Source organism: Mustela lutreola, chromosome 10 (assembly GCF_030435805.1).
Source record: "Mustela lutreola isolate mMusLut2 chromosome 10, mMusLut2.pri, whole genome shotgun sequence".
NCBI lineage: Eukaryota > Metazoa > Chordata > Mammalia > Carnivora > Mustelidae > Mustela > Mustela lutreola.
Genome location: NC_081299.1, coordinates 13,090,033 through 13,102,306, shown reverse-complemented (window position 1 = coordinate 13,102,306; position 12,274 = coordinate 13,090,033). Strand labels below are relative to the sequence as shown.

The 12,274-nt window shown below is 53.1% G+C and overlaps 1 protein-coding gene across 2 annotated transcripts in view; it reads right to left on the bottom strand.

The window, feature by feature from the left end:
* Positions 1-3,696: 3,696 nt before the first annotated feature.
* PAX7 (paired box 7) overlaps positions 3,697-12,274 on the bottom strand; it is a 94,879-nt gene continuing 86,301 nt past the window's right edge. For both annotated transcript variants that reach the window (XM_059136671.1, XM_059136673.1), the window contains exons 8-9: positions 11,360-11,606; positions 3,697-4,216 (exon numbers count right to left, since the gene is read on the bottom strand). In XM_059136671.1, the coding sequence (XP_058992654.1) occupies positions 4,101-4,216; positions 11,360-11,606 (363 nt within the window). In that variant the 3' untranslated portion in view covers positions 3,697-4,100. The remainder of the gene's footprint in view (positions 4,217-11,359; positions 11,607-12,274) is intronic.

The window sequence follows — 12,274 nt, the reverse complement described above, 5'->3', positions numbered from 1 at the left end:
CTAAACTTCGCAGCAAGAAATCTAGCCTAGTGAACAGAACCGAAATTTCAACAGCGAGATGCTTAAGCAACACCATTCATTGATCAAATATTGATTAGGCATCCACTATATGCCTAACACCTGCTTGGTATGGAGACCAAGAGGTCTTACCCTGACCCCCTAAATTAGGCCAAACAGCTTCTCAACCACCCCTTGGGTCCTTTTAGGAAAGCTGCCTAATGACAATCAATTGAGGACACAGAATCTCGGAAATGCTTTAATTTCTTTTAATGTATAACAGTTACGCCTGAGTTACAGAGGAAGCACTTACAAGCAGGTAGTTAAAGCAAATGCCAATTTCTCTTTCTAGTCTACTATTCCATATAGCTGAATAAATTATGGTGCGATTATATTTAAACACACACCCTTGTGCCCACAGGCCCACACTCACACCCCACTCACACTCTCATACACACACACTCACTTACACATGGAGGAATATGGCTGTGAGTCAAACACAGAAGCAACCAAGTTGCAATTATTAGGAAGAAGGAATGATCTAGAGTGCTATGTAGATATTTCCCAGGTGGGGGATTGGCGATGTTAGAGTTGACAGAAAAAGCATTCAATACACAGTTGTCGCTGAGCATGTCAAGATGGCGGCCGGAATACCCCTCCCCCGCCCCCCATTTGGTCTGGGTTAGGTGTCTTTGCAGGACAGAGCTGTCAACTTCAAAAAGCGTCCAGCAGGGAAGGGCACATCGGGAGCTTGGCGAGAATATCAACCTGAGAGAGGCAGAAGAGAATGTCTTTTTTGGGCAATCATGGAATTTCACCAAGTTCCAGGATCCAAATCTCAGAATGCTTTGCCAGCTCCATCTAAAACGTTGGATCTTGGTGGAGTCTGGGCAAAGTCTGGGCCCTGTTCTGCTCTCAAGCCATAGTCAGATTGGAAATCTGACCTTCTCATTTTCCTTCTGGGCAAACCTCCCTCTTCATCCTTCTGTCCTTCTCCCTCATTTCTCTATCTCTCTTCTTCATATTCTTCTGGCAAAAGAATGGGAAAGGTAAATCAAGTAAAAAATAAGAGTAGAAAGCATAGCTTGGTTCTTACACATCACTTTTTTCATAGCAAGAGAGAAATACCAAATGGGAAAACAAAGCAATAAAAATGAAAGAACCCAACAGAGCCTGGAATGTATAATCTGAAACACACAATATGTAGATATATCCCTACAGATGGTCCCTGGCACTAGCACGACACACACTGTGGGGGTTTTCTTTCCTTTTTTAGTATATATATATATGTATATATATATATATTTATATAAAAGTCAACTTCCTATAAACGAACAGCACATCACCACATTTCCAACTAATATACAATGAGTTAAGAAGAGGGACCCCCCCAATAGGTAGGACCAACAGCTACTTGTGATAAGTTGGAGGAAACATCTCTTATTTTGTTATGGATTCTATTTACAGGAATGGATGGGGATTGTTTCTGGGCTGGCATGGCCACTGAGTTTCAGGCCTTCTTTGTAGGCTGTGGTCAACCCTAGAGTTTGAAGCCTTATACCTCTTGTCCCACGTTATCTCTCCAGTGAAGGGGTGAGCTGCCAACACGAGACAGAGTTTTATGAACTAAGTTGGCCAGACACATTAATACACAAGGTTTTAGGGAAAACCCATCAAGGTCAGGGTCTCTCTCTGAGGGGGCGGGGCTCCAGGCGGAATAAATCCCATTTGCTACCAAGATGGCGGCTTGGGAGAACTCCAGAGAAGTCGGACATAATAAGTCGCTTGGTTTATTCCCATTTCATCACAGAGGGCAGATGTTTGGGATTGGTCCTAGCATAGGAATGTCACCTCCTGGGGGTGAGGCCTGGGCAGTTTTAATGTCACCTGCCTGAGAGCCCTGCTCCTGGGTATGTAAGGGGGCTCAGATGATTTCTGAGTCAGTCCTCCAGCGGAGAGGACTGACCACTCAAGGAATGTCAGTGAAGACCGTGGTTGATCTTAAAAGCTGCTTCCTGGTTGTGTTGGTTTCAAACACGGGAACCGGGTCACCAGGGGATGACACAGTCTTCCTTTCTGTCCAGAACTTGAAGGATCAAAAGTCTCCTGCAGTAGATGTTTCATTCGAAATCTTGGCTGAACTCCATGGGCTACATGTGTCCAGGTATCTGCTGCTACCAGAAAGTTTATCTGTCCCCATGTATGAATAGGTTCCTCTAAACCAGAAATACAAGCCCCCCTGGCCACAGTCCAGGACAGGCTTGATATTACCAAGTCTGAAGATGAGAAGCAGGTGAACATCTGTCACAGAGGAGGCGTCCATGCAGGAAAGCATCCTAGCATCTTGCCAGTCCAGTTCCCCAGTAGGGAGGAACTCAGGTTGACTCCCAAGGCAGCAGCCCTTCCCTCCAGGAATGTCATGTTGGCTGAGAGCAAGGGGCACGGGTGGAGCACAGAGGTGGCCTCACATGCCCAGGTGGGGACAAGCAATCTGGCCCAGTCTCTGCAGATTCAGTGCTGTGTCTCCCGTCACAAGTGCCTTTAGCCTAGCAGCACTTGATAAAGGTGATCCAAGTGTAGATTATAATCATGTTCATGGTGAAGATGAATATAGTTTTGAAAGTAGGTGAAGGTGGTGGAAAGTCCCAAGGGAGGCATAGCCAGGGGCTTGAACCATTCCCCAAATGTCTCGACTTTTAAAGAGAAGAGATATGAGCAAACCATGGGTGTGGCCAAGGAAGGCGCCTTTCTCCTACTCTCTGGAACATTTGGCATCCCCCACCTGTACAGGAGTGGTGGCCTGAAGACTGGCCACATATGTCACCCCCCCCCCACCCCAGCTGTGCTGGATGACCAGACAAGGCCCTCTCAGCCTAGAGTGGATCAACACTGAAAGGTGCCACTGTCAGTGGGACAGGGACACTCCCCCTCTCACCCCAAATGTTAAGGGGAATTGGTGGTCTTGTCTGTGGGTAAGCAGTCCTTGCTGGTCCAAGAAACCTCCTCCAGAGCTCCAAGGGAAGCTCTGTGCACCCCAGCAGCTTAAAGGGCAGATGGAGGACCGCTTCCCAGAGGTTTAGGTCTCCGAGGCAGGCTCTGGGAGAGATTGCAGCTCCATGGGTTGTGGACTCAAAGGCATAACCCTGAAGACTTTGGTGATACAGGTCTGATGCCCACAAGCAGAGGGACCCCAGCTATGAAGCCCCCTTCTGAGCCTACCCTCTGCCTCTTCACACAAAACTTGCTCCCTCCCCCTCCCATCTGATTCAGAGAATGAGAAAACTGAAGGGCTCGTGGGATCCCCAGACCCCACGTGGGGTGGGCAAGATTGGCATTTGGGCTTCAGTCTAGACGCCTGCTGTCTCTGGGTGCCTAGGTTGGGTCCTTGTACCCGGCAGCCCACTGCTGGTGAACCCTGCCTCCTGGGAGGCCTCTATCTGCCCTTTCTGGTCCCCCTGCCTGGGCTAGACTCCTCTCCTACACCCAGCAGAGGTGTGTGGGGAGGGTCCTGGAGTCCTCAGAATTCCTGGGTGATTCCCCTGGGAAAACCACAGGGCTAGGGTCCTCTCTCTGCTGACATCCCAGCATCCAAAGGAGGAATGAGCTCTGGTTCTGGGCCAGAGATCCACCTGCCAGGGCTAGTTCCCAGCGCTTCCAGCTAAGAGTGACCCTCTGAACTCCACCCCCACCTCTGGCCAGGGCACTCACTGGAGTCTGGTCCAAAGGGCTCTAGTACCTCATCCCAGTCACCATCCTCCTTTGGGTGCCCAAGGTACTCTTTTCAGGGTGAGCTTCCATTTCTGTGCCTGAGATAGCACAGAGACCAGGACAGGATTTGACTAGGGGGAGGACTGCAGGCTTAACCAGAAACCCTCCGGGGGAGACAGTGGAGGGGCAGATTCCAAGGGGGTCACTCTGGGCTCCTGAACATAAGTGAATGGTAGACTGGCTGCACATCTCCAGAGCACTGGCTATGAGAAGGGAATGGGCTCCTTTCCTGGCCTCCTGGGACCCCAGGGCAATGAAAGGACGGAGGCTGGGAGGCTCAGGGATCAGTAAGGGCTGGACTGGGACTTGGTCTGGGGCAGGTTGTCCCAGGGGCCCTAGTAGGCCTGGCCAGTTTCCACAGGCAGGAGTCCCAGCACAGCAGAATGCTCCCCAAGCTTCATACGACGCTGTGTGGAGAGGCTCACGTTTTTGGCCAGGTAATCAACAGCAGCTGGAGGAAAAAAAAAAAAAAAAAGAAAGAGAAAATCCTAGACATTGAGGTTCTTTTTGCCGATTCTTCCATCTGCCCCACATCCATCCGTCCATTTATTCATTCATTGATTCATCCATCCACCCTTCTGTCTACTTGTTCTTCAATCCATCCATCCATCCATCCATCCATTTATTCATTCATTGATTCATCCATCCACCCTTCTGTCTACTTGTTCTTCAATCCATCCATCCAACCATCCATCCATCCATCCATCCATCCATCCATCTTGTCACGAAACTCTTGCTCTTACCTCCTCTCTGACCATGCAACAAATAATTTACTTAACACTTACTATTTGCTCAGCTCTCTCATGGGTTCTGTAAGAAGCTACAGAGGATATCTACATTGCTGACTGAAGAATTAGTTCCAACACACCTGTATGTATGTCTGTTATGGGGAAAGTCCAGTGAATCTCACAGAGCCCAGGTAGTAATGAGGGCAAGGTCCTTCTGTCTTCTCTGGACCCTGAGCCCAGCTCATGGATGAGGCAAAGCAACATCCCTTACTCAAAAGCAAAGCAGAGATTAAGAGCCTCTTATGGTTTGGGGGCTGGGTGGGAGGGATGGGGTGGCTGGGTGATGGACATTGGGGAGGGCGTGTGCTATGGTGAGTTCTGTGAATTGTATAAGACTGATGACTCATAGATATGTGCCCCTGAAACAAATAATACATTATATGTTAATAAAAAATTTTAAAAAAGAAAGCAAAGTAGAATTTGCAATTGAGCTGAGGGGTAAATGCAGAAGGAGAAGCCAGGACCCTGATACGAAGAGAGCTGAGGCCTTTAGCTTTGAAGTTCTGGCCATCCAGATGGGGAGAGGAGAGTCTGAGCATGCATGAGCAGTGGAAATGAAAACCTCTGTGTAGTCATGGGCATGAGCTTGAACGCTGACATATGAACAAGGCTCACACGTGTACATGCGGGCAAGCCGTGTGTACCTGTGTGAGTAGAACAGTGGGGATGCCTGTGCACACACAGGTAAGTGCGTACAGGTGGGTGGCACCTAAGCCGGGCACACGTGTCCGTGTATGTGTGTGTGTGCAGGTGTGACTGCTGGGTCAAGCGTGCACGTGCTCTGTCTTGATTGTATGAACTGCGCCTGCATGAGGCTACTGCAGAAGTCAGCGCTGGCCAGGTGACTTGGCTGGCATGTGACCAAGGTCTCTTGAGGCACAGAGATGCCTCCTCCGAAGCCGGAATCCGTAGCTGTGGCCAATCCAAATCCTGGGATCTCTTGGATCCATGAGGTGAGAAGTAATCGAATGAGTGCTGCCTTGGAATCACAAGGCCTGGCCTGATACTCTCCCTGTCACCTGCCCACTGAGGGACCGTGAGGGTAGGGCCAGGAGGTGTGGGCACCGCCAGTGGGCAAGGCCCAGGGAAGTGAGAGGGCAGTTATCAATAATTGGGGCCATATTCCCTAGAGGTTCAAATCCTGCACCCACCAACTTCTACTCTGTGATCTGGGGCACACCAGCTCACCTATACAAGCCTCAGTTTCCCTGTCTATAGAATGAGAATGATGATAGCACCTAGGTCAAAGAATTGTGGGGCATGAGGTGAGAAAATGTATATGAAGGGATTCAGTGCTCAGTGAGCTCAATGGCTTTGGGCTTTTGTAGGATTGAGATTCAGTGGGATTCCTACCTGATGAAGGTAGGAAGGAAATGAGGTGCGAATGAAACAACTCAGAGTCCCAACTATCTCTGGTTCATGCAGCTTTGGGCAAGTCACTTTGCTTCTCCAGGCTGGTTTCTTTGTCTATAAAATGGGCACAGTAAATCCCAGCCTCATCAAGGGCTTTTATGAGGATTAAATGAGATGATGCACTTTAAGATGCTGGGCATAGAGGGCTCAGGGATTGCACCTAGTTTCCCAAAGATATGCAAATGTCCTGGGGTTTTTGGAGTGCCTGGATGGGCCCTGTGGTCCTCAGCTTCCCAGGTTCTTGAGCTGGAGCTGAGACCCTGAGTGGTGTCCCTGAGGTCACCCAGCCTCCAGACTCCCAGCTGGTAGCACAGAGGTGGTGGTGGCCAGCCTTGTCCTGCCTTGGGTCTGCCCCTCACTCTGGGGGGAAGCATGAGAAGCTCTGATCTCTGGCCTCAAGTATCTCATCTCTGCTCCTTGGAGCAGGTCTTATCTGGGTCCTGGGGGACCTGGAGGAAGCCGAACTGCAGAGCAGCAGCAGGAAGAGAGGAAGGAGCTGCTGCCTACTGAGCTGGTGCTCCGCCCATCCTGGTCTAAGTGCTTCCTGTGTGCTCACTTCCATGATCCCATTTTACAGATGATGCGGCTGAGGCCCGACCCTAAGACACTGTGTAACTTGAAAGGTCGTATGGCTCTTAGGCTGTGGAGCCAGATTTCAAGGCCAGGTGTTCTGGTGCCAGCTCCTAACCACCCCCACACCTTTACTGGCAGCATCCTACAGAGAAACCCCTGATGTGTGCACAACACTTAAGGGGCTACGAAGCACTCTACACCCCAAATCCTGCACTGGCCCCATTCTCTACTCTAGGACATGTGAGGGGTCCCAGGGCATGTGGTCAAGCCAGGTGGCCTTTCCTGACTAGCTGAAGGCTCCCCCTGATTGTGCCTCACACCCGACTCTATGCTGGGCTCTCCAGCTCTTCCGGGGTGTGGAATGGAAAGGTCTGGCTGGGAGGAACAATCAGAAGGACAAAGCCTGATCCCTCCTGCATTGCGCACTCACTAGAGGCTGGGTGGACGCAATCTCATTTCACCTCTCACCGATCCCAATAATCTCAACAATGGTACAGCTGTTCCCATTTTCCAGAGGTGGAAACTGAAGCACAGAAAGGTTGCTGACCCACAGTCAGACATAGCCTGTGAGCTGGAGGAGACCAAATTTGTCCTGCTTGCGCCTGTGGTCACTCTGGGTCATCCTTTTTAGCCCAGACAGGGCTCAGCGGACAGTAGGACTCACGTCCTGTCAAGATGGGCAAGGAGACACCAAGAAACTCAACTTTGCTGATGAGCAGCCAACTTCAAGGGCAACCCTCCTGCCGCACAGGCTGCCTCTCCCTGGGGTCGAGCTGGAGGCCGGTGAGGGTGGGGCTGTGACATTTCTCATTACGGCCTCTGTCAGTGGCCCTCCCTGTCCCTCTGTCTCTCCGCGTCCCTTCTCCTCTGCCTTGTGCCCGCGCCTGGGCTCTAAATGTCTCAAATTAGATTAATCGGGAGTTGGCAGGAGATGCCAACCAGTAAACAAATCTCAGCCATCACCGCCTCGTCAGCCCGCGGCCCCAGAGGAGGACCCTTCTAGACACAAATTCTTATTAGACTTGTCAGATCTATTAAAATTCTTTTCACACTTCTGCGTTCTATCAGCCCCATCATTAGTACGGCCCTGGCCTCTGGGAACGCCAGGGCCATACTAATCTGCTGTGTGCCCCGTCCCTGCCCCCTGCCCCCACCCCCTCCAGGGACAGGAGAGACAGACAGATGGACAGATGATGGCCGGGGACAAGCAAAGAGGGTGTGGAGGTGTCCCTGGGAAGACAAGAGGCCCAGGAAGAGGAATGGACTCTCCTGCGCAGGAGTCTGGCCACGTGCATGTGCCCCGCCCACCAGCAAGGCTCTCTGAGGGCGGGGCTATGGGCGTGGCTTCCTTCACACAGAGGCGGGATCTCAGGCAAATAGCCTCTCTGGGATCCCCTTCCTCCTCTGTCCCCCAGGAATAAACCACGTGCACCACACAGGGCATCCATGAGAGTGAGACCCACAGCAGGTGCTCAATAAACCTTGAAGCCACGTGTCTAGACACACGTCAGTGCACACTCAGGAATCAATGTGTGTGTTTGCAGCTCTCTGTGCACTGGTGCCTGTGGGGTCATGGACGTGAATCTGTTATACAAACGTGGGCCGAGATGTGTATCATTACTGGGTGTCTGACTCAAGTCGGTGGTTTGGCCAAAAGAGAAATGGGTTGGAAGTTAGGGGACCCAGGGCCCACCGTTCATCTCCTGTGTGACCTTGGGGAAGTCCCTAGGCCCTCAGAGCATTAGCTCTTGCATCTGTAAGCTGAGGACAAATAAAATCTACTTGGGGTGGGGTTTTGAGGATGGCATGAAATGAGGACCATGCCATCAGCCCCATGCGTGGGTGGGACTCACGCTTGGGACAGATGGGAGCAGGGGATGGGCGGACCAGGGCACAGAGGCTGTCCGGGATGTGCACTCTTTTTTTTTTTTTTTTTCGGGATGTGCACTCTTGCACTTGGGCTGGGAATCCAGTCATAGGTGTATTTGGTCTCCCATGAACATGGGGCAGGTGGTCCATGGCAACTTGATGCGTCCCTGTCCCTGGCTGTCCCAAAATGTCAAATGCGAGGAAGAAGGTGCAATGGAAAATCTCGGGGGGGGGGGTGTCTCGTCCCTGGATTCCCATTTCCCGGATGGCAAAACTGAGGTTCAGGGGCAGCGGGATCTGGGGGCAGAATCAATGATAGTGGGGCCAACTCTCCCTTGAGCCCCTCCCAGTCCAACCCTGGGACCTTTGTGGGGAGGGGTGGGGTCTGCCCCAGGGATGCCTTCTGGATAGGGTTGGAGAATATGGCTCAGGAGGAGCTCTAAGCCACCCCCTGGAGGAGCCAGGGAGGCAGGGCTGGAGCTAGAAGGGGAGAGTGAGGAGAACGGAAAGGAGGGAGGGGGGAGGGGGAGGGGAATGGCTTTGGCCAGCTTCTCCCCTAGCAGAGGGGGAACAAACACTCCTTTCTCGCCTCCTGGGCCCTTTCTCTTTTGATCCCCCCTCCTTGCAGCCCCCATGCTGACTTTGGGGTTAATTTTATTTCCGACTTGGGCAGGCACCCCTGGAGCAGGGCGCGGGGCTCCGGGTGTGACTAACGCCCGCCCCGGGCCGGCCGCCGCTGCCTCCGCGGAGCCGCTCTCAACTCTTTATCAAGAGCATGTGTGTCCCGTTCGCCCTGCCCGGGCACGGGGGCTGGGGCCAGGGATCGCCCTGGGCCCCTCTGGAAACACTCGCGTGCACACGTGCGAGCCCTGCCCTCCACCCTACCTGCACACACGTGATCTACCCCCTGCACACACTTGCTCTACCCCCTGCACACACTTGTCCCTCACGCGCACCACTCCACACAGGCACGGCTACACACACGGGCAACACCACGTGTCTGTGCCCTGAGACACAGCTCTACACAGGGACACGTGGCCTCACCTAGGTACACACCGTAGCACACACGCACCCAGATTTACACACCGCCCGTGTAGTGTGCGTGCCCATACACGTGTACTCCAGGACATTTATGGATCCGCGGACACAGGCAAGCATCTGTGCATACCAGAACGCACAAGCGTACCCTCAGATATGGAGCCACATGTACGTATCCGCACACCCTTACACACGTCTGCACACATGCGCACCTGCTTGTTACACACATCCCCAGAATGACATATGCCCATCACAGACATCACACATACAGGCACACCACCTGTGCACACCTGAATGTACACTGAAACACACGTGTGTATGCAAGACAGACACACTCACAGGACCAGATGTGAGCACTTGCGTGTTCACACAGACTCACACGCCTATCACCTGGACGCAACAGGCTCATTTAAATTCAGATACGTGAACAGCCAGGTGTACACACACTCACGTGTGCCCCTCACACACTCACACATACAGCACACACCCACACACAGAGATGTGTGGGCAAACACGTGTATGCTGAACGACAGGACACACACAGACACACGAATCATACCTATCTATGCCGTGTGTGTTCTCATACACATAGGTGCACACACATGCACTGAACAGACACAAACACACACACCCACACGGGGCAGGGGCCATGAGCACAGCTTGGAGGTGGAGGCCGGCACAGCTGGCCCTCATTTAGCTGTGGAGGCCAAGGCCGAGTGAGGAGGAGTGGCTGGTGTGGGGGGCAGGAAGCAGAGGTCAGGGAGGCCGGCGGGGCGGCTGCGGAGGGAGGCAGCGGACGCCCTCGGGCTGGGACCTCAGCCTCTCACCCAATGCCCTTCTGATTAGTTTGACACCAGCAGGTGAGGCCTTTGCTAGGGGTGGGGAGAGGAGGGGAGACTCCTCCCGGTGACCCCGGCTCCCAGTGCCTCCCGCCTGCCCTCACACTGCCCCGTCTGGCAGCTGGAGGCTGTGGCTGGGTCACTCTGCCTCTTGTAGCCTCTGGTCCGAGGGTCACCCGCCCCCCTTCCCCAGTCCGCATCTAGGCAAGGTACCAGGGCGATGGTGGCCAGGGAGGGTACGTAAGACCAGCTCAAAGTTTGGAGCAAACAGGGCTGAGGACGGTGGGGGCTTGGGTACGGGACAGAGAGGAAAATCCAGCTGTCCCCCCTCCCCCGCACCCCGGGGCAGAAATGGTCAGGGTCCCTAGAACCACACCATCCATCATGGCAGCCGCCAGCCACACGTGGCCCTTGAGCCCCTGAAATGTGGCCGTGCCAGCGAGGAACCGGATTTTACATTTTAATTTAATTTTATCTAATTTAAATGTGAAAAACTGAAATTCGATTTAGCTTAATGATTGGGAAACTTTACAGTATATCTGGAACAACTTGGGTGTGTAAACCCACTACTCCGTTGTAATTTTATGAAATTTAAATACGGACTGAGTAGTTCTATGAAAACTTAAGTGACCGAATTAAAAAGGGCCGGATTTCTAAGATGCTGCATGAGAAAAGAAACGGGAAAACATCTCACTCATAACTCGGTATGGATTACGTGTCAAAATGATCGTTTCCCATATACCAGGTCAAACAAAAAATGTTCGCGAAAAATCATTCCACGTGCTTCTCCTTACGTTTTCAGCTGTGGCTCCCAGGAAATTGTAAATGCCCTTCGTGGCTCCTAGTACGGTTCTATGGGACGGCACTGCTCTAGAGCCACGGTAGCGGGAGTGCAGGGCCCGGGCTCAGTATCAGCTTAAGACAACAGCCCATTCTTTCTGGGCCTCGATTTTCTCGTCTGTGAAATGGGCACTCCCACCCCAACACCGCCTTGCCGCTCTCTACAAATCAACAGACCATCCTCGGAGTGGGACGGGGAGGGGGAGGAAGACGCCTGGGGCGCCAGGCACTCACTTTGGCCGTACTGGCCGTACTGGTAGCCAGCCACGGGGTCCACGCTGTAGCCGGTGGTGCTGTAGGTAGGCGGGCAGTAGGACTGGGAGGTGGGCAGGCTGTCTCCTGGCTTGATGGAGTCGGCCCGCTGGCTGCAGCTGGCCGAGATGGACGTGGCCGAGTCCAGCCCACCATGCAACGGGGAGATGGAGAAGTCGGCCTGTGGCTGCGGCGGCACGGCGCTGGGGTTGCTCAGGATGCTCATTACCTGCGGGGGAGAGACGATCAGCGTGGCCAGAGCGGCAGGCTCGGAGTGGGGGGCTCGGAGGACCGGCCCTTGGCTGGGGTTGCTCCCTCGAGATCCCTGTGCAGCACCGAGAGCCTCAGTTCACCAGGTTTGCTAGCCCCTGTGGGTCAGACATTTGGTGGTTTCTCCTGGTCGGATCCTGACCCATGGAATGACCCCCTCATCCAGAGCTCCAGGGGGGCAGGGGAGGGCCGCGTTCCTCTCCTGGGTATCCCAGGCCTGGCTCTAAGAGACATCGGGTGCCTGTCACATGAATGAATGAACCTACAAACTAGCTGATGTCTCGCCCATCAGACAGGAGCTCCTCCGAGACAGGAAACCGTGTCTCCCCTATCAGACTCAGAGGCTCCCATCTTCCAACACAGAGGTTAGAACAGGACCCTGGATCTAGCCCAGCTTCACCCCTGGTCCTGAGGCAGGCCTGCTCTGCTCTTGACTTGGAGATCCTGCCCCTACAATGCCAACATCCATGGTCAATCCTTTTGAAGAGCGTCGCGGGTATCTTTCTCTGAATCTGGTAACTCTCAGATGTCTGTGATCGTCACCGCGTCCCTGCTTGGACAGGATAGCAAATAGGACTGGTGATCCCAGCCTAGCTGGGAGAGGCTCACTTCTCCATACTCAGCTTA